Source organism: Lotus japonicus, chromosome 3 (genome assembly GCF_012489685.1).
Source record: "Lotus japonicus ecotype B-129 chromosome 3, LjGifu_v1.2".
Taxonomy (NCBI): domain Eukaryota; kingdom Viridiplantae; phylum Streptophyta; class Magnoliopsida; order Fabales; family Fabaceae; genus Lotus; species Lotus japonicus.
The window spans coordinates 76,982,078-77,007,951 of NC_080043.1; the positions used below are offsets into that span (position 1 = coordinate 76,982,078).

Here is a 25,874-nt window from a genome sequence, read left to right on the forward strand (position 1 = left end):
CAATGTTTTTTTACCTTAAAAGTAAAAGATTAAATGATGTTTATTCATCAAGAGTAAAGGAAAGAACAATTATAAGCAACAACTGCCGAGAGGAGCTTTTACAAGAATAATAATTGGACCGTGCAATTTTTTCCTTTTAATTATGAATAATAAATATAGAATAAAATAAAATATAAATAGTAATGAAAAATAACTATGAATATCACAATAATATATAATACATGTTTTAATTTATCATATTACTAAAACTAATTATTTTAATTTATAATTAATTATTAAATTTTTATAGCAAACAAATAAACTGCTTCGTATATATAGTGATTTAATATGTTAATAATCTGAATTTTTTTATACATAATTTTTTATATAAGAATCTCTTGAAATAATGATCAAAGTTTTTTTTTTTTTGAAATGAATGATCAAAGTTTATACTGTACAATGTTTATTTTTTAAAATATATAAAAATCATAATATAAAAATATTCCTAGTTTCCATAAAAAAATATATATATGTTCCTATTTTATAATTAAAATTTAAACCCTTCATGTGGCTGCGGATATATGCATATTTTCTTAATACTTTTATTTTTTTAAAAAGAATTCTCTTAATTTCAAATGTTACTTCGGCCTGTATTTTTGCCTGTATTATATATCGCATCAGTGAAAATAAGCTTGGGCCGACTTGGTTTTTTTCAACTTATGGGCCGACTTGTTAGTCAATATTAGCTAGTGACTAGTTTGCAGATCGGTTTTTTTGAAGGTGGCCCATTTGATTCAGGATTGTATTGACACGATAAATAATTATGCCTGTTGGAATTTCATTTACAGTGGTAAAAGTAAATTGCATTCTCATATTCATGCTGCAATTATGATTATAATGTTTTGTTATTCCTGTTTGAGTGTTTGACTATGTATCTCTAATTTTTTTTTTTTTTGCTTATATAGAAAAAGTAAAACTGAAAAAAAACTAACCAGCTACATCCTGACAAAGTAAATATATCACTGTCATAGGCGGTTAAGACCAGACTTTCCAATCCTAATTCTCATTCACGGCGAGCTTTGCAAGCGCATCAACGACCTGGTTCTGGGCAACATGGACTATGGTCACTCTCCAATCCTTATTTAACAACTCCCGGACTGCTACAATCTCATCCCTGTGCCAAAAATTGTCAACCTCTGTATTATGCATAAGTACATCTTGTGCTTGAAGGCAATATGTGTAGCAAACCACACACCGATACCCCAACTCCCAAACATGGATGAAGCCCTTCCCAATCGTCAGTAGCTCCGCTTTGAAAGGACCCCTAACGCCTAAATTGATCGAGAACCCATAAATCCAGCTCCCATCTAGTTCTCGCGCTGCAGATAACATCCATCTGTATTCACCGTGACCAAACTTGCATCGTCTCCCACCTCTGGAATTCTACCACATCCATGTATATACGACGCAAAACCTCCTTCGGGAGCCAAGGTGTTTGCTCAAACACGGAGACATTCCTCCATTACCAAAAATTCCAAGCAATTGCACTATTATCTCTTATTAAACTGTCACGGATAAACACTGTAAATTAATATTAATTAATATTGAACATTTTAAAATGCTAATTTTAAAATTCAAACTATTAATATTTATACTTATGGAATAAGAGTACTATCATGCGTTGATGGAATAAGAGTACTTTGTCGGCAAACATCAAAGTTTTTTATATTTCCTCTCTCCTTTTTCTTTTCTAAATATGAATATCATCTATTTAAGTTTTTTTCTAATCCTAATTACATTCTAATTTCTTTTTTTCTTCTAATTTGTAATGCTTTGAATCAATATACCAAAATCGTTTTAATCTTTCAGATGTATATAAGAAAACATAAAATAAAAAAAAATTGAGTTAATTTTCAAATGAATCATTTAAAACTATTTGATATCAATTTTTATGACATATTTGATATGATTTTGAACGTAAGATACCACATTCAATTTTTTATTTTATTATATAAAAAATAACCATTATCATTAAAAAAAGATTTTGTCACCATACATTTAAATGGTAGAAAAGTCACAATCGACTTTTATTAATTATTCTGTTTTCATTTAAAAACATTAAATGTCAAATTAATAAAGTAGTTATTTTTGAGAAAATGTAACAATTGACTTTTATTAATTATTATAATGTCATTAATAATTATTAAATGCAATATTAATACATTAATTATTTTTAAAAATATGAAATTATTTAATATTAAAATTACTAAAAAATCAGAAATATAAATATGACATCATCTAACCTAATAATTATAGTATGAGAGAGAAAACTTATGAAGAAAAACATAGAATGAACGAGTGACACCTGTTGGACATGGTTTCCTTGATTAATAATTTCACTAGTTATGAAAATTATAATTGCTTAATACCTTGGAGTGCAACCGAACTCTTGAATGAGTTGATTTATTAGCATTGAAATTTGTAAAGCAATAAATTTGTCATGTTTACCTGATTTTTTGTATTATATTACTACCTCTATTATTTATTAACTGTTCACTTTAAAAAAAAAAAAAAAAATTTGGTAAGATTTCGTCTGATGCCTACTAGTAGAATTATATTTTTTCGTATACATCATCTAATTGCATAGCTTATAACAATCAAACTTATAAAGAGTAACAACCAAACGAGCAAACAACCAAGAGATGATAAAACCAAACTGCTACACAATGATTTTATCTCTCAAAAGTAAATATTCATCGCTTTTTATGCTATTTAGACAACCTGGATGTTTTTATTTATTCTTTAAATTTCAACTGTACATTTTTTTTTTGTTATATAGACGCCACACACCCCATGTTGCTCACCTAAGCCATTTTTCTAATTTTAATTTTATCATAAGACCACAATCTCTAAACTAATAGATGAAGAACTCATTTGGAAAAATCACATTGAAACTTCGAAACTGAGATGCCCACAGGAAAAAGTGAATACTTTTTACCACATAAAATTATGATACATATAAAATAAAGAGATCGATACTCATAAAAGAAATAGAATAAAAATGAATTTGGATCATCTAACAAACAAAAAACTGAAACCATCAGATACTCATACAACTATATGTGTTCTAGTGCTTGTGCAAGAGGATATTTTGTAAAAATGAGGGGTACATATTCTTTCTCAAAATTACAAATTTCAGGGGATGCGAGCGTGGAATATTTTAGATTATAATACAATGGTACTGCTGGAATAAAACTCTTTAGGATGTACAGATCACAACTTTTGTATCTATATAAAAAGAAAATTTGATCATGAAATATATGGAAATCTCTTTTTATTAGTAAAATAGATAAATCATAGCATATTTTTTATAATACCCTTTAGAAAGAGCATAAAGCTCTCAACAACAAAAAATGACTTAATGCTTCACCAAGGGTATCTATTCTCCCAGGAGTCATTGTACTCCAAGTAAAAATAGGCTCCATCTTGTCTAATACTCCGCCAACATTTCAATGCACAATGCTTACCATCAACTCTGGATCTATAAATTCTAAATGTCTTCTCTTCCACATCGTTCCATTTCACAGTGCACAAGAATCTAGTTGTGAGAAAAATATCATCTCTGAAGGACCATTGAAAGGATTGTCCATTGGAAAGATACCATCGGCCGATATCATCATCCCATGATCTACAATGTGCAAAGAGAATAACATCAGGACCCAAGTCATTTTGAATACGCACATGTCTTCTCGGGAAAAAATTAAAATCAACTTGACCCTGAGCAGGGATTATAAACAAGTCAGTTGCAATAATCACCAAAACATAAATAGCAACCAACGCCTTCAACATGTTTTGTGAAATGAAATACTAATAAACTCAACTCTACTATTGTCAACATCCCAATGAAAAAATCAGAATATATAGATTTGAATTGAGTTTGACTTTAGAAATGATATTAATGAGTCATTACAGATACTTTATATATAATATTATATAATATTATAATATCTATATATAAAACTCACTTGCACTGTATCATTAAATGCATTAAGCAGTAAAAGAATCTCTTTATATTAAATAATAAAAATAAAAATAAAACATGAAAAACTACCTCTACTTTATTATTCAATGTATTAATTAATAATTATTAAACTTCTCAATTTCTCATATTTAAATTAAATATCAACACCATGCCTGCTTTTCCCGGAGTGAATGTTATCCTTAACTCCATCCCCTTAAGGAATTCATTATTCATCTAATGCCATGTTTTGTTTTAATTTTAATTATTCATTACAACTTGATGAAATTTTTTAAATAATAATAATAATAATAATAATTAAAATTGACAACATTTACAATAATAAAAATATTATATACTCAATATATATATATAATTGATGAGTACTTGGAGTTAGTTAGTTAAGGGTTAGCCTATAGAGTTAGTTAGTTAGTTCAGGCTTAGCCTATAAATAAGGGAGTGTGAAGCGGGTTTAGGTATCTCTTGGGATCAATTGAGAATTGGGAATTAGGAGGGTGATGAGTCTCTCGAATACTCATCTGTTTCTGGTACATTTTTCTGTTGAATAATATCGGGGTTTCATCAATTGGTATCAGAGCACCGATCTAGGTGTTGTGATTGCCATCAATTCGTGAAGATGTTTCCAGAATTTGATGGAAGATCGAGGCCTACGGATGGCTCGTTATGGTGGAGCAACAATGTGAGGCCAAGGGAGTATCCGAAGAGGAGAAATTCTTAGGGGCAGAGAAGGCTTTGACTGGTGAAGCTTTCATGTGGTGGTTTTGCTGGAGAAGACGCAATCAGAAGGCAACATGGTGGGAATTTGTGGAGGCTCTGCTGAGGAAATTCGAACCAGAATTGGAACCGTACATGCCAGAACCAGTCCAAGATTCAGAGGAGGAAGAAATCCCTAGGAAGCAAGAAGTCTTGGAGGCAGAACGAAGAACTGTTGTGGTGGAAGCCAAACCTGAGGCCAATTCAGTGTTGTTGGCGAAATCAGAGATCAAGCCATATTTGCCGGAGAATTTTGAGATGGAAGCGTCGCGGAAAGACTCGGAGTTTGCAATGGCGGTGGAGCAAACAACGGAGGTGTCACGGGGTCAACCGGTCACCGTGGTTGATTACATCGATTGCACGTTGACGGCGAAAGGGGAGAAGATCGACGCCGAAGGGGAAATCAAAATCAAGCGGTCACAGGAAGGTTCTTCAATGGAGAAATTGCAGATTTGCAGCATTCATGGGAGGAAGAAGGTGCAACCAATTGTTTTGCCCCAAATAAGTGATTTAGGGTTCGATGGGAGAGACGACCGCCGCGGAAACCGCCGGATTCATGTCTCTGCACGGCGGTAACCGCCAAACGACTGCCGAACACGTTCTTTTGTTGGACGGAATTCTTCATTCAGACCTCTGTTCTTTGCTCTTCGATGGTTGCCATTCGACTGGAGACTAAGCCACCAGACCGCAGTGGTGGCGGTTCACGCTTCATCCTTGGCGATTCTTGCAGATCAGACTTGGTGACCAACCGTCCTCCAGCTAAGCCATCGGATTTGGCTGAGACGGCGCTGGTGGAATATTGTGGCCTCGAGTTAGTTCGCACGGAGGAGAGTAAAGGGCGCTCGCTCATTTGCAAGTCGGTAACCGTTTCACGGCCACCGGCGAAGCCATTGGACTTTGCAGTTACGGCGAGGGACGCTCGTTTCTGTCGTTGCTGGTTGGGTGTGGTCTTTCAGTTGTCTTCACACGCACACGTGTTCACACGAAGCAGAGCAAGGCTGGCTCAGCTAGATTTTTCAGAATTGGGTCAAAGTTTGACCACAAGGTCAAAGCCCATAATGCTAAACAGAAGGAACGGGCCCAAGAAGAACTTTTCTTTCTCAATCATCTACAGACCAGTTCATTCCCTTACTCTAATGGGCCAGGCCCAATATGTGTGTATGTAAATGAGACTTGAACTTTTGCATTAAGAAATAAAATAATTCATCCTCCTTCGGAAGTCAAGGTGTTTGCTCAAACACGAAGCTATTCCCCAATTTCCAAAGATTCCAAGCAATTGCACTATTATCTCTAATTAAACTGACAAACACTTATAAATTAAGATTGAACATTTTAAATTGCTAATTTTAAAATTCAAACTATTACTCATAATTATACTTATAGGTAGATTCATAGTCATAGATTTCGGTTCCATAAAAAAATAGTCATAGATTTCGGACAACGAAATTTTCAGTGTTTTTAATTTACCTTTTCTGGTTATTGACCAAAATGTTTCCTTAACTGCATTATTATCCTAATTCCTAACTATCCTAATTAATTATATGCTATTCAACATTTCATCTAATAAATCCGAAATTGATTAGTCAAATTACAAGTTAAAACTTAAAACACGGTTTACGCGATAGGATATTCCGTTGACGCGCCGCATCTATCCCTTTTCCGTAAATAAATCATGAAAACGAGGGCATTCCCACAACCACAACCACAACCGCAACCCACCAAACCTATGCAAGAAACCAGAAGATCTGGACCGTCCATTCTCAATCCATGACCATCCAACGGCCAAGATCACGAGTTTGACTGATGCACAGGTTTCAAAGTAGAATGATTAGGTTTGACCGTAGAAAATTCAGATTTTTTTTCTCATAAAAAAACGACCACCTGAAAATCCTTGTCTCCGAGCAACAGAGACAAATTATAGAGAGAGAAACAAAGAGGGGTTTTGTTTGGTGGGATTTTCCAATTTTCCAACTTGCTGCTTAGTTTTTTGGATTTTGGTTGTTGGGTACTTGGTGGGGTGAGAGAAAGTTTGGGACTTTGTTTATTCTGTGGGAAAGTTTAATTTTTTTTAGTTGGGTTTGAGGGATTTAGGGTTTGGATTGGTGGGTTGTGAGTGGAATCAGCAACCATGAACATGATGAGACGGCTCAAGAGCATTGCTTCTGGGAGGACTTCTATTTCCTCAGATCCTGTAAGAGACATACACACTCTTTAATTTGAAAACAAGTTATATTTTTAAGTACTTTTCTGTTGGGAGAGCTGTGTTTTTTATGTAACTATTGTTTAAAGGAAGCTTGTCAGCTTAATTTTTGGTTATTTTCTGGGATTTTGAAAAGAAAAAAATTGATTTGGTTCTTGTGATGTTTTTTTTAGCTTCCACTTGTTGATGTCGATCTCTGGTGATTCTGAATAGTGATCAGCATTTTGCTTTTTTTTTTATGTAAGATTTAGGTGATATGTTTAATGCGCTATGTCCACTGATTTTCTGAACTGATGAGTACAAGCTGTGTGTATGTTTGACATGGTTGTGCTGTTCAAAGTGTAAATATAGCCATTATTTTTAGATTAGAAGGTTCTAGAGTTAGACGCAGGTCAATTGTGTGTGCCTATTTAGGAACAGGTTTGCTTACATTGCAAAATGCCTTAGATCAGGTGGCAAATTAAACTTAAAAGTTTGCTTACATTGCAAAAGGCCTTACCTAGATCATTGTGTGCCTATTTTTCTTTTAAATTAAGTATGGCGAGACTTAACTATGATAGACTTATCTATATGTTGGGTAATAAAATTTATAAGATGATGTGAACTATAGAATTTGAATACTCGGAATAGAGGTCTTGGAATGGGGCACATCTTAAATGTTCTTACCAAAGTTCAAACATTTTCATTTCAAGGGAGGAGATTCAAACAGCAAAAGAGCTAAGCTTGACCAAGAAACTGAAAAGAAGGTCAATGAGGAAACAAAAACTTTAGGTGGCAAAGATCAGGAGCAGCATGTGGATGCATCAAAAGAATCAACTGTTGGTACATCAGATGTGTCTACAGTAGCTAAAACTGAGAAGTCTGGTTTTGATGAACTTCCAAAAGAGTTACATGAAATGAAAATCAAAGATGAGAAAAGCAAAAACAACAATGAAAAGGTATTTAATGTCATTCATTTGTTCCTTACTTTCCTAAGTTCAATGCCTAGTCTTGTCATTAATGTGCTGCTCTAGAAATGTTTAATCATTTATATTTATATGTATGCAAAATCAAATTCTTTATATATTTAAGGGCAAATTGCATTGAACTCCCCTAAGGTTTATCATTATTGCACCGACCTCCCTTTATTATTTAACCATACACTAACCACCCGTATTTTATTGAGGACATTGCACTAACCTACCCTGAGGTTTATCATTATTGCAATGACCTCCCCTAGGATTTATCATTATAACACTCAGCTTCCCTCTAATACTCTCAATTGTGTATGAAGGAGGGGAGGTTAGTGCAACAATGATAAATCTCAAGGGAAGTCAGTGCAATTTGTTCTATAATTAATTTTGATGAACCTGAAAAATCTTTAGATATCATCACCTATTTATTAGACCAATAAACTTGGTGTGTGCAGGATATAGAAGCAAGTATAGTGAGTGGTAATGGAACAGAAACAGGTCAAATAATTACAACTGCTATTGGTGGTCGAGACGGACAGCCGAAGCAGGTGATTACTTCACTATTATAGCAACTAGCAACTCCATTAGTTCCTTGAGTTCAAAGGATTTTGCTTACTTTGTTTGCACAGCTTTACTTCAAAATTTAGAGCTTTTAAAAATGTGTTGTGTTTGGCTCAGACAATCTCCTACATGGCTGAACGTGTGGTTGGGACTGGATCCTTTGGTGTTGTTTTTCAGGTATTTATTTTCTCTGCGGTATTTTGAAAACTTACCTACTGTTCCATAGGTGCTTTTTGTGCTGTTGGCCCATGAAAAACTCAATCACCCACTTTGTTGGTATTTATTACTGTGTTAATTTCTCAATTTTCATGTGATTAGAGAACTGCAAAAACAGCATGTAGGGAACTGTATCTAAGTCTTACTCTTTTAAAAAATGTAGCTATCCTTTGCTTTACAGTTCTTCAGGCTTGGCAATTACTTGTTTGCTTATTAATGACGTTATTGTTGTAGGCTAAGTGCCTTGAAACTGGTGAAGCAGTTGCCATAAAGAAGGTGCTGCAAGACAAGAGATACAAGAATAGGGAACTCCAGGTTATGCGCACAGTTGACCATCCTAACATTGTTAAACTAAAGCACTGTTTCTTTTCAACTACCGATAAAGATGAGTTGTACCTTAACCTAGTTTTGGAGTTTGTTCCCGAAACTGTCTACAAAGTTTCAAAGCAATATATTAGGGTGCACCAACATATGCCTATCATTTACGTGCAACTGTATATATACCAGGTAAATTTTTAGTTCATTCACATTTTAATTTGTTGTGGTTTTTATGTAGGGTTCATTTTCTTGTTAATTGCTTTGAGCTTGTTATTTTTTATGTTTATAATTTGTATTGATTGGTCATGCAATACCTATGTTGTAGATATGTCGTGCATTGAATTATTTACATCAAGTGATTGGCGTCTGTCATCGTGACATCAAACCTCAGAACCTATTGGTAAGATTTGTTTCAGTTTCAACCATTTAGTCTGAAATATGGTTTTTATTTTCCTTGTTCCCCCCAACCTTCCACCTTTTAGGTTTCCTTTATTTCCACCATACCTAAACAAGTGAATATTCGAAGTATGGTTCTCCAAACTTAATATCTTTTTTTTTTAATATGATATTTTGGTGGTGGTGGTGGTGGTTATATGTTTGTGGGTTATAGATGGTCTATATTGTATTTTTAGAAAGAAAGCAAGAGACTGTAAACAGTATGCCATACTATTATAATTGTGATTCTTACCATGTGGTAAATTTTATGAGATCTATATCTTCCTATTGAAAAAGTGGATGTATGATGAGTAACTTCAACCCTTTACTGCTTAGAACTCATCTCTATACTATGAAAGCATATCGAACTAACATGTAATGCATATGATAGGTTAATCCCCAGACACATCAGTTAAAGATATGTGATTTTGGGAGTGCAAAGATGTTGGTAAGTTCCTTCTTTAACCTTCTGAATTTAAAATTCTTATAATAGTATATACCTGACTTTATGATATTACTGCATTTAAGGTGCCTGGTGAACCAAACATATCATACATATGCTCTCGATACTACCGAGCACCCGAGCTTATATTTGGAGCAACTGAATACACAACTGCTATCGATATGTGGTCTGTTGGTTGTGTTTTGGCTGAGCTCCTTCTTGGACATGTGAGTATATCCAAGATTTTATTTACTTTCTTCTCTGTCTACTCTCAGTATAGGCCATTTCAGGGATCTGGTTAATGACATAATGCAGTATCATTGTTTTGTCTCAGTTAGTTTACTTTAGTCATTGAGCCTAGTAGTTGTGTATTCTAGCGCATAACCATTGCAATTTAGGATTGAGATATGAAAATGTTTTACCTTAGAGAGAGCTGGAGCATGACGTAGTATACCATGTATTTATTGCAGAAGTGCTATTTCTTGCTGTTTGTTTAAGATATCTTCCTTTAAACATTTAGCTTCAATGAGATGATTCCTTTCCTTGTGCTTGTTAACTAGGTTTAAGAATAAAAGGTAAATTTTTTGAATTGATATTTATCGATGTTGTATGTACAGCCATTGTTTCCTGGAGAGAGTGGAGTTGATCAGTTAGTGGAGATCATTAAGGTGCAATTTCTTGTGCTCTTTTATTTTCATCCCCCTTTTTCTGCTTTATGTGCTTCGTCTGAGTTGCATTCTGTCTTCTTTTTCTTCAATTTGAGCTTTTATTTTGTACTGTAGGTCTTGGGAACACCAACCAGAGAAGAAATCAGGTGCATGAATCCACACTACAACGAATTTAAGTTCCCTCAGATTAAAGCGCACCCGTGGCACAAGGTTTGCAGTGCTTTCCTCTACCACTATCCCCTAAAGTATGCATGTAACTCATGAATGCTTAAACTTCCATACAGCTCTGACTAACTTAAGTGACCTCCAGGTTTTTTACAAGAGGATGCCACCTGAGGCCGTGGATCTTGTGTCAAGGCTTCTTCAATATTCACCAAATCTACGTTGCACGGCGGTAAGTTAATTTGCTTTTTGAAATGTCTCGTTTTATATCTGGATCTCATACTCAGTCACTCTTCTGTCCTAATTGTTTGTTTACAGTTGGCTGCATGTGCACACCCATTCTTCAACGATCTACGAGACCCGAATGCATCTTTGCCAAACGGGCAACCACTACCTCCTCTGTTCAATTTCACACCTGAAGGTAAGGTGGTGAACTGGTGATGAACTTACAATTTTGGTTTATTTGATATTTTGTTACCGTTGCTTATATCAATGAACTATACAGAACTGGCACATGCACCTGATGAGTTGCGTCTACGTCTAATTCCTGAGCATGCAAGGAGTTGAGTTGATTTTCGCTTTGAAACATCTCCAGAGAACACTGTAAATGGGTTTTGAATGAATAGATACCCTCACCTGCATAATTGTGGCTACAACTCAGACAAACATTAACACCTTGCAACCACCATTTATAGACATGCAGGTAAAACTTAACTTACATGGATAAAGTGGCTCGTCCTGGTGTTAGGGTTGTGAACCATTTTAGTAGTTCATGGTTTGATGTATGCCTAAGTTCTGTAAGATAGTGAGTTGTGACAATCGCTACAGTCATGTTTCCATATAGTTGAAGACATGAAGTTCGTTTATTCCTTAAGATAAGATGGACTAGAGTAGGATTCTATTTATATCTTTATTTCAGGGGGGAAAATCTACATTCTTTGATGATTCTCCCAGGTCCTGTCATTAACATATAATCTTACAAGGTTAACCATTCTTTCCACGTTTTACCTGGACAAATTCTATTATGGATTTGACTAGTGTATTTGTGTTGAAGTATTTGAAGCCGTTTCAGTAATGTTTGTAAAGGTCATGGCATGTTCAAGTTTGAACTTTTGTGACTGAAAACATTCAACTTAAGTATTATCTAAATGGTAACAGAAATGCTGCTTTCCTATATATCAATTTGGTAAATGGTCACTTTCTTACAAGATCTTGGTTTTCTTATCCACCTTCTATTAGTTTTTATTGTGTTCTTGACCATTTACTCCACTTTCAATTGTAAAATAATAAAAATCTTACAAACTATGCTCTGTAGCTAAAATCACGATGATTTAAACATATCATGGAACTAGAAGAAATGAAGAATTACGCTTGGAACTATTGATTTAGAAATGAAGATATTGTGATTTAAAGCTCTTAAATTGTACCAACCAGAATAGGACATGAAAACCTCAAGCTGTGCTTGTTGAGTGTTTAGTGTACCATATAATGATTATTGAATTTTCCACACCAACCCTGCTTAACAGTGTGACAACCCTTAATGTTGGAAATAAATAAAGTAACACTTGTGTAATGTTGGATATAAATAAAGTAATTTCTGTTGTGAAGAAAAATGATGATAATAATAGGTTGAAATAACTTCAGTCCCAAATTTGACATTCATATTTGATTATGATACTTAATCCATTTTTTATGGGTTGTCTAGCATAATTTCATAAAAAAAAAAGTCTACTATAAAAGTTTTATGGAATGGATTATAACATTTGAAATTAAATTAATCAATTTCAATTGTCAAGAAAAATGATAATATTAGGTTGAAATAAGTTTTCATTCATATTTGATTTTGATCTTTAATCCAATCTTTATGGTTTAGGGTAGTCTACTATAAAAAATTATGGAATGAATTATAATAAATCTGACTATAAAATGACGAACTAAAATTTATTCAAACCTTTTCCATTTAAAAAAGAAAAGTAAGAGCTCAGATACTGTTGTTCGCATCCATTCATAGGATCAGTTGGTGATGGACCCACCATCACATTTAAATTCATCATCGCTCCAACCACATTTTGCACCAGCCGGGAATCGAACCCGGTCTGTACCGTGGCAGGGTACTATTCTACCACTAGACCACTGGTGCTTGTTGATGAGTATTTCTTTTTTTTATTATAAATATCTATATTGTGGGACGTGGAAACAAATATGTAAGGAATCCAATCAATTATTAAAATTAGATTCAAATTTATTTATAACTAGTCAATTAAATTTTTTCTGTTATGAATAAAGAGTAAGCAAGATAGGAGAAGAGAGGCTCTGCACCTAGCAGAGCATCTCCATCACACTATTTCTCTATCTCTTGTTCCTCTCTTCTCCTATCTTGCTTACTATTTATTCATAACACGTTATCAGCACGATAGTCTCTCCATAAAATTCTCAATTCCTAAGTGAAAGAGTAAGTACCAATTCCAGAGTAAGGACCACATCCATGTGGAAGGTTATAATTTGTTTTTATTTTCTCTCTTCTTTCTTCTTCTTCGAATCAATTTTTTTTTTTCTTTTCTATTGATTCATAACTATGAGTCTAAAAGTACCAATTTTTGCATGAATCCTGAAGATTCATAGCCTTACAGTCCAGAAGTACTGTAATTGAATTATTATGCATGAATTAGGAAGATTCATAGCCTTACAGTCCAGAAGTACTGTAATTGAATTATTATGCATGAATTAGGAAGATTCATAGCCTTACAGTCCAGAAGTACTGTAATTGAATTATTATGCATGAATCAGGAAGATTCATAGCCTTACAGTCCAGAAGTACTGTAATTGAACTATTATGCATGAATCAGGAAGATTCATAGCCTTACAGTCCAGAAGTACTGTAATTGAATTATTATGCATGAATCAGGAAGATTCATAGCCTTACAGTCCAGAAGCACTGTAATTGAATTATTTTGCATGAATTAGCCTTACAGTCCAGAAGCACTGTAATTGAATTATTTTAAAAGAATCACGAAGATTCATAGCCTACAATCCAGAAACATTGTAGTTGAATTATTTTGAATGAATCATGAAGATTCATAACCTACGAGTTTAGAAGTACCGTAGTTGATTTTTACAATACATCGTAACCTACGAGTTTGGAAGTACCGTAGTAGAATTTTTAAAATATGAATCATGAAGATTTGTATCCTACGAATCCATAAGAATTGTATTGAGATATATTCTCTTTGAGCTATGAGTCTAGAAGTACCATAGCATGAATATACAAAGAGTTCTTGGAGAACTAGAAATTTATATGAATATTAAATCCCAAAAAGATTCAATCGATTTATTGGATACATTTGAGAGAAATTACTCTATGATTTAGTTGACTTGATCATTCTTCATTCCTTCCTTGATGTGAATGAAATATTATTGAATCTTGCCACCTGAAGTGGAAGAGACAAAAAAAAAAGGTCATGAGATATATCATAATGGAAAGAGATCAAGAAAAGATTCATAAAATACACTATATTATTAAATTGATCTCTTTATTGAATTTACTACTTTTCATATGATTTGTTACATAAATTCTCTTCTTATAATTGATTTGTGAAATATTATCTTCTAATTAAATTTTTTTTTAGATCACGGGTGTATTTTTATTGGTGTCAATATCAGTTTTTTTTATCTCCATGAAATTTTTATACTTATATAATCATACATTTAATTTTTGTTATAATCAGTTTAAATTCAATTCAAATTATATATATATTTAAAAGAGATATGATCATGATGAGTTTATTTTTATCTTCAATAAATTGGATACGGTTCCTAAATAAATAAATAAAAATTTACATGAGTTGTGCTTTTTCCAGTCTTTTCATTATAATAACTGATTAATTTTTTTAGTAAAAATGCAGAACATTGCAAAGCTTGATTTATGGCTAGATAATATGGGAAGAGTCAATCTAATATCAATTGATTTTGGGACTCTTAATAAAATTAGAATTTAAAGTTTTTTAATATGTGTAAATATTTATGAGATCATGAACAGAGTATTCTAGGAATAAATCTATGGGTTTGTGATAAAATTATTTTAGTTATTTATAAAAAAAAAATTATTTACATATATTTGGACTTCCTTCTTGTATCATAAAGGAATAGTTAAACAAACTTAGCCTTTTGAAATAAACAAAAGAAGAAGACTCTATAGTCTTTTGTCAATATTTATATTGTAGTTCTTGAAGAACTATATCGTTGTCATTATAAATGATCAAGTTGATTGAAAGACATGTGTCTATCATGTAAGCTACAGAAGTAGCTATATTAAGAAATGGTTGAGATATTTCCTGAAGTGAATATTTCAACAAACATGGCAAAAGTTGTGATCATTTAGATCAACGCATGGTCAAATGTCCCTGAAGGACATCCAATGGCATATATGGTATTGTTTCATGAAATGAAACTTTTGTGGTGGCTCTCTAGAAGAAGCCTATGAAATTTCAAAGCAATATCTTAAAATGGATCACAGACACTCTTGAAAAGATCTATTGATCAATAATCTTATATTTTCTTTTGAAGAAACAACCCCAGATGCGGTTGCAATCCTAAAAATGATATTTGAATTAATGGTTGATGTGACCATGATAATGACTCCTCATATTGAAAGTCTTCTTGACACAATGTGGTGGTCAGACAACATGTCCTATTAACACGGTGATGAAGCGAATTGCAGTGCAATTGCTAATAGTTTGTTGAGGGGGAGCATAATAATATGGTTGTGACTCACACTTAGGGGGAGAATGTTGAGAATTGAAGTGTGAGTTAGAGTCTCACATTGGCGCATGATCTCATGCTTTCTGCTCCCTTTATCTTCCCCTAAATTGGTATCAAAGTATAGAAAGATAAGGAGCAATATAAAAACTGTTGTTAGATATTGCTTGGATCGGTAGTAATCCAGACATGTAAATATGTCAAACCTATTGCGTTTTCCATGCGATGGATATGAGTTAAAGGAAATTATGAGATGTAATACTCATCTTGTGACACAATTGTCATGTACACATATTCCTTATTAATTTGAAAGTCTTGAAGGACTTTATTTACATCTAATTGATGTAACGATAAACTATGGGTTGAAAATATCAAAATCCTTGAAGGATTTAAAATGCCAGAAAATTTTACTTCAAACATTGAAGTATTATTTTGAATGATAAAGTTCTATATATGGAACAAATTGAATGTGATTGGCATGCATGGCCGGTTAGACCATTCCGAGTCTTATGATGCGAAAGTATATGAATTCATGAGTACCCATCGAAGAACCTAAAGATTCTTCAATATAATGAATTCTTATATTTTGTTCTCATTACCAATTAATAATTGGTAAAATATATGGGTTTGAATCCCGCATACTCTTGAGTATATTAGATGCGATACATGTGCACGTATTCACTCTTTTTACGGGTCATTTAAGTATTTCATAAATTTATCGATGCATCGACTAAATGACCAAATATATGTCATCAACTCTCAATATTGATAGAGTGAAAATTCCAACCTTGATCAAGTTGGTAAATGACATGATTTTGAATATCTAGCTGCACATGTTCGTATTCAAATTATCTAGCTGATTTGTTTAATTAAATGCCTCATATTTATAGCTAGACAATTACATATGAGAACAAATATCCTTATTTATGGACATGTGATATTGCAATTAGCAGCATTGACACGCATCAAGCCAACAATTCATTAGAATTCTCCCCATTGCAATTGGTTCATGGTCAGGAACCTAATATCTCTCATCTAAGAATTTTCAATGTGCGTTATATATTTTGAATCGCTCCACCACAACGCACTAAGGTGGGACCACAAGGAAAGCTGAGATTATGTAATCAATTTGAGCCAGTACTGATATATATTTTATATCTTACTTGTTGTTTCTCAGCATTGGGGGAGAGGAAATTAAGCAGCTCTGAAAATTTGTAAAGAATGCATATGTATACTCGCACTATGAACCAGAAGTTCAAAAGATGCATTCTCTGACCTAAAAGGAATTATTAAATTCCTTATATGCTGCAAATACCCTTCTCTAACTTGATATCCCAGTTGGAAAATTTGTCATTATTATTAGGTTAAGGCATGCCTAAAACTTGTTTCAAAAATATATATCCTAGAGAAGGATGATGGTTTTGTTGAGGAGGCAAACTATCTTGAAAAGTGTAGAGACTACAAAAATGTTTATTCCTCCTGAAGAGGTTCAGGTACCTGTAATTATTTATTTAAGAGATCTCATATGATTATTTATCTACAAGTTAACACAAGGAACCAAGAACATGAAGAATTGTCGACATGATGAAGTAGCGCTCAATATTAGAAATATGTGCGAGAATCTTGACCCCGAAAATGAATGGGTGTGATTGGCCATAAATAAAAAGAAGCATTCATTTGCTGAATTTAAGGGTCTTTGGACCTCATATCTATACCCTAAAGGTATAAAGACGATAAGGCTTAAAGAGTCTTTGTAGTAAAGTGAAATAATGTTGTCATATTTAAGACAAACAAGTGACAATCGTGGTGGATACTTGGAGTTACAACTTATTGGTATGGCTCACTTGAGATTGATATCTCTATAAAGCTCCTTGAAGATTGTAAGATGCCTAAAGCACACAATTCATGTTCTCAACAATGAACAAATTACTAGATTGAGGCAATCTAGATGATTATTTTCTTAAGGACGGTCACAAAATGACCCAACAAACTCATGCATATTTATGATGAGATATGAGATTGTTTATGTCATAATTAATGTTTATGACAATGATTTATTGAGACTCTAGAAAAGCTCACAAAAGCTGTAGATTTGCTAAAGAAAGAATTTGAGATAAAAGAGTTGAGAATGAAACTTTTGTCTAGCCTTATCAATTGAGTATCTAAAGGATGAGGTATTTATGTACCAAAGGACTTATATTGCAAAGGTACTAAAAGGATTCTATATGAACAAATCATGTCCACTGTGTACTCTATTGATTTTAAGGTCATTAAATGTAAATAAAGATCCTTTTAGACCTTGAGAAAAGAATGAAGAATTACTTGATCCTGAAGTACCATATCTTAGTGCTATCAAAGCATTATTGTATCTTGCTAGTCATACTCGACTTGATATATCATTTGCTATTAACTTATTAGCAAGATATAGTTCTTCACCTACACAAAGACATTGGAATGGAAAACAAGTGTTTCGTTATCTTAAAGGCACATTAGATATGAGTTTATTTTTTTTTCCCTTTATGTCCAAGCTTAATCTAATTGGTTATGCAGATGCTGGATATTTGTCTAAATATCTCAAACAGGTTACTTGTTTACATGTCGAGGAACAACCATTTCATGGAGATCTGTGAAACAAACTATGATAGCCACCTCAGCTAACCCTGCAGGAATATTAGCATTACATGAGGCAAGACGAGAATATGTTTGGCTGAGATTCATGATTCAATGTGTACTTGATATTGGTGATTTGTCCTCTAGAAAGATGCCGCCAACAACTATATATGAAGATAATACTACATGCACTGCTCAATCAAAAGAAGGATACATCAAGGGAGATGAGACAAAGCAAATATCACCGAAGCTCTTCTTCACTCATGATCTACAAAAGAATTGTGACATAGACATCCAACAAGTTCGTTCAAGAGATAATTTGGAAAACTTATTTACGAAGGCTCTTCCAACTACAACATTTGAAAAGCTTGTGCAGAATATGAGAGTTCGTCGACTCAAAGATCTCAATTAAAATGCATTGTACTCTTTTTTCCTTAACCATGTTTTTTCCCATTGGGTTTTTCATGGTAGAGTTTTTAATGAGGCAATGTACAAAGACGAACTATAGAATGATGTACTCTTTTTCCTTCACTAGGTTTTTATCCCACACTGGGTTTTTCCTAGTAAGATTTTAATGAGACACATTCTTAAGGGATGGTCATCCAAGGGGGAGTGTTATGAATATTTGGATGCCCATCAGAGTTAGGAGTCCATGGGCCAGACCCACATGTATACTTGTTCAACACTCTAAACCTAATAGTATAAATACAAGGGAGTCTGCACCTAGCAGAGCATCTCCATCACACTATTTCTCTATCTCTTGTTCCTCTCTTCTCCTATCTTACTTACTCTTTATTCATAACATTTTCTAATTTATTTAGTATTATTATTTAGTCTTATATCAAAATGATTGTATTTACAAGGCCAACACTAGTGATCAAATTTTACATCTGAAATAGCAACAAGAAATCAAATTACCGAGAGTTATAATAATTTCCCCCCCAATATTTTCAGCTGCCCCTGCATTACCTCAAAGAAGCCAAGGCCCAAATCCTATATAACTTGGTGAGTCTAAAAGGCTTTGTGTATTTGAAGCCCCATCTTGTACTGGGTTTTATAATGTTTGTAACTATGTTTTACAATTAACTCTTATTCTTATATTTTGGGTTTAAGCACCCATTATGCTTAAATTCCAATAAGGTGGAAAAAAAATTTGAGTGTTATTTTTCAGCACTGAAAATATCAGGATTCCAATGTATTGATCAGTGGCATCCTTCACACTTTGACCTTGTTGTTTCCCGCATTTGCTCCGTTGCAGAAAACCAACATGGCCTCTCCGGCACCACCACCCTCACCGGGAAATGAAGCACCCCATTCCTCCTCCCTTCCCAGTTCCTCAATAGTTATGGAGGAGCTGAGCTTCATGTAGAAGGACTTATGGGCCTAGGATTGAAGGAGTTGAGCTCTGGAGCATGCATGGTGGCAGTTATGGGAGGACTGTGACAACCTCTTGGAAGCCATGGACGACTTGAAAAGGTTTCTATGGTCATGGTTGTGGATTCATCTTCATTCTACTGTGTTTCATCTCCTCCTCTTATTTCCCTTGTATATGTGTTTTATATTTTTGTATTCAGATTGTATAACTTGATTCATTGAACTTTTTGTTAATTTATTCATTAATGAAAATGAAATCTTGCATGTATGATGTTTTTCTTAGCACTTCATTCTTCTAAGCGATCAATCAATAATCTAAAAGGATCAATTGATTATAGTAAGATCGAAAGATAATTATGAATTGGTGAATGATTAGTTCAAGGAAGGTATAACGCCTATGTTTTAGGTCAAAACTATATGTGTTAAAGTTTTTCTTTTCGCGCTTCATGTATCGATAGATCCATGTTAGATTTCTATGGACTATCATTATATCAGGATGTCGGTGTGAGTCAGGTTCTGGAGAAAAATCACTTAGTGAATTAGTTGTCCTATAGTGAGAATATTTTAGGTAGGAACAACAATGAATTTTCGCGTGACAGGTGAAGTTGAGTTCTATCATGAGTTTCCGGGTCGACAACGGGGATTTGCAAGCCTAAGATACCTTGTCTTAAGATAAATTGGTTATTGTCAATGTCTTTGAGAAAGAATCTGGATTGTGTTGTTCCTTTTGGAATTTATAGATTGTAAGAGATTATGTTTAGGAATTCTAACCTATAGAATTCTTCTAGGCTAGGGATAGTTAGGTGGATAGTTCTTAGCATCATAAGTGAAATAAAATTTTACAGAAGAAGTGTTTGAGTTAAAAACAACTAGAGGATTCGGTAATGATTTTCGAGATACACTTTCTTCTTTATCACCTACGTAAACCTTCTTTTATTGTTTTCTTTAACCGCTTTCTTTAATATTGCAAAATCATAAAACTTTTTTCAAATATCTTTTTATTCGCTCGAATTAATATTTAGCTAGTGGAATTGATAATCACATAATTTATGAGGACGATAAACTCGTATTTGCTTTACTACGAATCTACGATTGAATCATAAATGTTTAAGTTCAAAGCAGTACAATCATGGGGAAAAAAAACCTTTATCAGCCTCTTATTCGTGGTTGGAAGTCGGAACTGCCGAAAACATGCTTCTTGACCCCAAATAAATGCTTCTTGACCCAGGGGCGAATCTGAAAAATATGAGAAGGGAACAAAGTTATATTCTGGGAGAATATCTGGCTTGGAAATGAAGCTTTGAGCACTATATTTAGAAGGCTTTTCTGCATCTCTAATCAGAAAAAGAAAAGAATTAATGAAATGGGGCAGTGGGAATTAAGTTGGAGAACACCCTTGTGGATAGGATTTAGAGCTAGGTACGCAGGCTCGCTCGCCCCGTGTAGGCCTGCAATTAAGAGGTCTTCTGTTCTTCAGGCTTAGCCCCCTAGTCTGCAGTTTTGCAGGCCGATCCGCAGGCTTTGACCTCTATTACCTTTTTGATCCTCCTCGTAGGCCCGACCCGTGCTAACCCGCCTCGCGTAGGCCTGCAATTAAACGGTCCTATATTTTCTGGGCTATAGCCTACGGTTTCGTGGGCCGACCAGCGAACTTCGACCCACTTACCTAGCTCTAATAGGGAGAAAAGATAGCTGAAAGAGTTACAACTTTACCTTAATGCAACAATTCTTATACAAGAAATTCCTTAAATGGCAGACGGATTCTAAAGTTCTTTACTTAGTGAAATCTGCTTATATTTCTAAATATGTGATTATATAACCACAACCATTTTCTATTCTCATTTACACTTAGTTGCTTCATATCTCATTTCCCTACTGCTGCGGCTTCTTTGATGTTAATATTGAAATATGAGAAGTACTTTGAGCTTGATTAGGCTGGGGGTATCCAAAAGGCTTTGTGTATTTGAAGCCTCATCTTGTACTGGGTTTTATATATATTTATATATATAGTGCTTGTAATTAACTATGTTTTACAAGTAACTCTTATTCTTATCTTCTGGGTTTAAGCACCCTTATGCTTAGAATTGAATACATTTTGTCTTAAAAAAAAGTAAATACTTTTTAATAAATTCCAATAAGGTGAAGAAGAAAAAAATGAATGCTATATTTTTCTAGCATTGAAAATATCATAACACACCCCTGAAGTTCATGAATTCCAGTGAATTGATCACCGACATCCTTCACACTTTGGCACCATTTCCTTCATTTGTTCCGCCGCAGAAATCGAACACGATCTCTCCGGCACCACCACCCTCACCGCAAAATGAAGCACCCCATTCCGCTTCCCTTCCCAGTCCCTCAGCCTATAGCTCAACACCCTCAAGCAACTATCCGGCACATCGCAGCCCAGAAAATCCGAAACCGCTATCCTTGCCACCCCAACCGGCCGAACACCTTTGAACTTCCCGCACTGCACCTCAAACGTGATGGACCTCGCATGCGCTGGCATGTCCAGCAAGAACTTCTCATTCCACGAAAGCAAACTCGAATTGCGGTTGTTTTTGTCACCTTCACCGCTATCCTTCACCGTCCTCGTGGTGCAGCAGTTAAGAGACTCCCCCCGAACGACGACGTAGGCGTCGTCGGTTACGCGGAGGTTTTCGCCAGATATAACGGTGATCTCTAGAGTACGTGAGCTTATACCCATAGCAGAAAATTTAATCAAGTTATGTAGTGCACAAAAATGAATGTGTATGTATATATCTAATCTATATATCTAACTTTGTGTGAAAAGTTGGTTTGTTTAATTTGCTGGTTGTTGTGAATTGTTGTTGTGCTTTGATCATAGTTATATAAGTCGATGAGTTTTGGTTTGGAAAGTGAGGGGAAGCAGTGGAAGAAAGAAAGAGCGAAAATGGCTTGTTGTTTCAGTGTAATTGAATTTGCAAAATGTGTGTTGACTTGTGATTGGGACTTTGACCTAGTATTTATATACTCCGCGGCACACCATTGGATACGTTGTTTGGTTAAGGCAAGCAATTGCACCGTGTGTCTTAACTTTCCACTTGTACCGTGTCTTACAAGAAAGAAAGAAATTTATATATTCACACTTATTTTTTTTCCACCTTAATTTCGTTCATTTTATACCACTATCTGTTCTTGTAGTTTACACTATTATTAAGGCTTACGTGTAAAGAAAAGATTGATGAAACACGCATCTCAGATTATTAAAGATTGAATATTAACCTTGAAGATCAAGCCCTATATTATTCTTTATATACATTTTTAATTAATACTCCATTAACTCTGGTTAGATTTTTTTTGATACTCCCTCCGTTCCTTATTAATTGTCCATTTTAAAGATTTTTTTTTGTTTCTATATAACTGTACACTTAGAGTTTCAAGAAAGATGAAGTAAGATAAAATACATTCTAAAGGGTGATATAGGAAAACAAATAATACTTTTATGAAAATCAACACAATTATTTGCTTTCCTTAATTTGTGTGAACCTTCTCTTCCTGGACAGATAAATAGAAACGGAGGGAGTATTACACATTACAAAATACATACCGATATATAAGATGTTTATTGCACTTCTTAAATCACCTAATTAATTAGTCCAATTTATATTACTAACTCAGATATATATATATATATATATATATATATATATATATATATATATTTTCTTAATTTTTAAACTCACAACATTACACGTACCAATCATTTTCTTCCTAAAAAGAATTAGTCGTTGAATCCATTACCATCCTAAAATAAAGTCTGTCAGCTTATTATTATTTTTTTTTTTGAAACAAAGTCTGTCAGCTTATTAATTACCCTAACCTTACGTGTTGGACAACTTTACTTTACTGACCCAACAAGCATCTGATGACTGATCTACTCAATAGATTCCATATTTCCATTAATAATGTCGTGTGATTAAGGATGATATATATGCTCGCACGTCACTAAGCAATTAGCTAGGTATAATGGATATACACTAATTGTAGCAGATGACCTAAGAAAATAATTGTATCAAATTACTCTAGTTTTAAGAGCATATCCATCCTAGGATTGTCATTTAGGTTGCTTAAACATTATTCTGATAGAAATAAGTTGTCACATATAATCAGGGGCGCATCCAGGATTTTCTAGTTAGGGGGCGAGATATAAAACTAAAAAAATCTTTATTATATATTATATAAATTTTAAATAATAAAAAATTGTTTAAATACAACTTTTCGTTCTTTCATAGTACTAAATTTATCTATTATTGTATCAACAGAGATTTTTTCAGCAATTTCTCTCTCGATATATACAATTAATCAATTTATGAGAAGATCATCTTCAATTTTGTTGCGAAGCCGAGTCTGAACAACTTTCATTGCAGAAAAAGATCGCTCTATAGATGATGTTGAAACAGAGGGTGTTTTAAATAATGAAGCTTTGTGATAACTGAGGAAATCGATTAAAATTCTACGACAGCAACAATTTGGGATGGGGGGACTATGACTACAAAAAAAATACATATAGTCGGTGCAACTTTTTAATAAAAAAATTGTGGGGGGGGGGGGGGGGCGATGATTCCTATCAGCCCCTCCCTAAATACGCCCCTGCTTATGATTTAAACAACTCATAAGCAAGTTATGCAGATTTCGCTCCAATTACGGTTTTTTATTTTACTTTTGGTTAGTCCCACTATATCTCATATATTTATATTATTCAAGGTCATAAAGAGAATAAGCAACATTGCTAAAATTTAAGCAACAAGAACTATCGTAGGGTCGGCACAACACTTAATGAAGCCTAAAATAAATTTTAAAGTGAGACTTTTTTGTCTTAAAAATATTTTTTTATTAAAACATTTTACGTAAGAAATTTTTTTAAAAAAATTATTTTTCGATCATTTTGAGATGCAAAATCATTTATTAATATATCATAATGAATTTGATTTAAATGTCTTTTTCAATTGATAACAAAGCTAATTCATTTCATGTTAATTTGTTGAGAGTTGAGACATGGTTGATCTAAGATAATATTTTATTAATTTAAATTTTGAGAAACATCTTTTTGCTGAAACAACAGTTACATGAATTGTTAACATTATTCTATAAAAAATAAAACATTTGGAAAAAAATCAATTTAAATAATATAATTAAGTATGTAAACTGGATTATCATTTTCAACTTGTATTATTTCTCTTAAAATTTTCTAATTCAGAAAATAAGTCTAACTCATCAATATTAGAATTTTCATTGTAACCTCCACATATAAGAGCACCTTAAACTTTCATATATCAATTGCCCAGAAATATCAGGTAGGAAAGGATGAGAGGTTGTAGCAAAACTGTACAAAATATATGAGAGGATAAAATGATTTGTGTTCGGTGCCTAGAAGGCTAGAACCTTTGCTGTCATACCTTATATAATATAGCAGAGAAGAGAATGAAAATTGGAAATCAAATACGTTTTTTTTTAGAACTTACAATATAGCTATAGGTCATCAAATACACATCAATGCATAACGTTTTTTTAAACTAATGCATAACGTTAATATCATTGACGATCATGAAAAATGAACATCAACACGATTAAGGAGTCAACAAATTATGTTTAGGTGAAAAAGGAAAAAAAGCATAATTCTGATTAATATACTATTAATGTTGAATTTTGGAGGCCTTTTTTACTTAGTAAAAAAAATTGAGAGCCTTTATAACTTAGTAAAAAAAATTTGGGGGCCTAAAGCCCTTGCTTGAATGGCTTTAGTCTTGGGCCGGCGTCATGTCATGTAACTCCAATTATTGCCCAAAATAAATAATGTTGCTTAGGATCTCCAACTGGATTAAGTAATCTGCGCTGGAAATGCTCTAAATGGGTAAATGATATCTTAAAATTTATTGGTTCATAATTATTGTAATTTAACCAAACAAAATTACGTCATTTAAAGAACTGATAATTTTAATTATATCTAAGAATTCAGTTGCAAGGTCGTAGAAACTTTGTCTCATAGACCCAGTCTTTGTGAAAAGAATAATAAAAATGAAACCATCAAATCATGAAATTAATTTTTCTTTAGATAGCAAAGTTTAAAATATTGTAGGTGACTTTTTTTCGTCTAAGTCCGGAGTAAATAAACTTCTTAATTAGTTCATCAAGTCAAGTTTTCATATATATATTCCAACCTAAAATGAATAGAAATTGGAGAAAATTATTCATGACTTGCGGAGAAATTTTTAGGTGAATTGTGATATGCATTAATACATAGGGGTGGCTTACTTGATTGAGCTAATGATAGAAATATGTGTTAGAGATGGAGGTCCAGGGTTCGCTTCCTGAGAAGGAGCATTTGTAATTACTAACAACTAACCACTAACATTTGCCTATAAAAAAAATTATATCAATTAGCGAT

The 25,874-nt window shown here is 33.5% G+C and overlaps 2 protein-coding genes and 1 non-coding gene across 3 annotated transcripts; 1 reads left to right on the top strand and 2 right to left on the bottom strand.

Annotated features, from left to right (window-relative positions):
• The first annotated feature begins 6,657 nt into the window (after nucleotides 1-6,657).
• LOC130746041 (shaggy-related protein kinase theta-like) lies at nucleotides 6,658-11,726 on the top strand. The gene is made up of 13 exons (XM_057598548.1): nucleotides 6,658-6,962; nucleotides 7,664-7,909; nucleotides 8,380-8,472; nucleotides 8,603-8,662; nucleotides 8,936-9,208; nucleotides 9,345-9,419; nucleotides 9,846-9,902; nucleotides 9,983-10,123; nucleotides 10,514-10,564; nucleotides 10,679-10,774; nucleotides 10,875-10,958; nucleotides 11,045-11,147; nucleotides 11,232-11,726. The coding sequence occupies exons 1-13, from the start codon at nucleotides 6,900-6,902 to the stop codon at nucleotides 11,291-11,293; spliced, it is 1,404 nt and encodes a 467-aa protein (XP_057454531.1). The 5' UTR covers nucleotides 6,658-6,899; the 3' UTR covers nucleotides 11,294-11,726.
• Nucleotides 11,727-12,796: 1,070 nt separating this feature from the next.
• TRNAG-GCC (transfer RNA glycine (anticodon GCC)) lies at nucleotides 12,797-12,866 on the bottom strand. The gene has a single exon. It is a non-coding gene; the product is annotated as a tRNA-Gly (tRNA).
• Nucleotides 12,867-21,493: 8,627 nt separating this feature from the next.
• LOC130746043 (BON1-associated protein 2-like) lies at nucleotides 21,494-22,379 on the bottom strand. The gene has a single exon (XM_057598549.1). It carries the CDS (start codon nucleotides 22,170-22,172, stop codon nucleotides 21,693-21,695), a length of 480 nt encoding a protein of 159 aa, XP_057454532.1. The 5' UTR covers nucleotides 22,173-22,379; the 3' UTR covers nucleotides 21,494-21,692.
• Nucleotides 22,380-25,874: the final 3,495 nt, after the last annotated feature.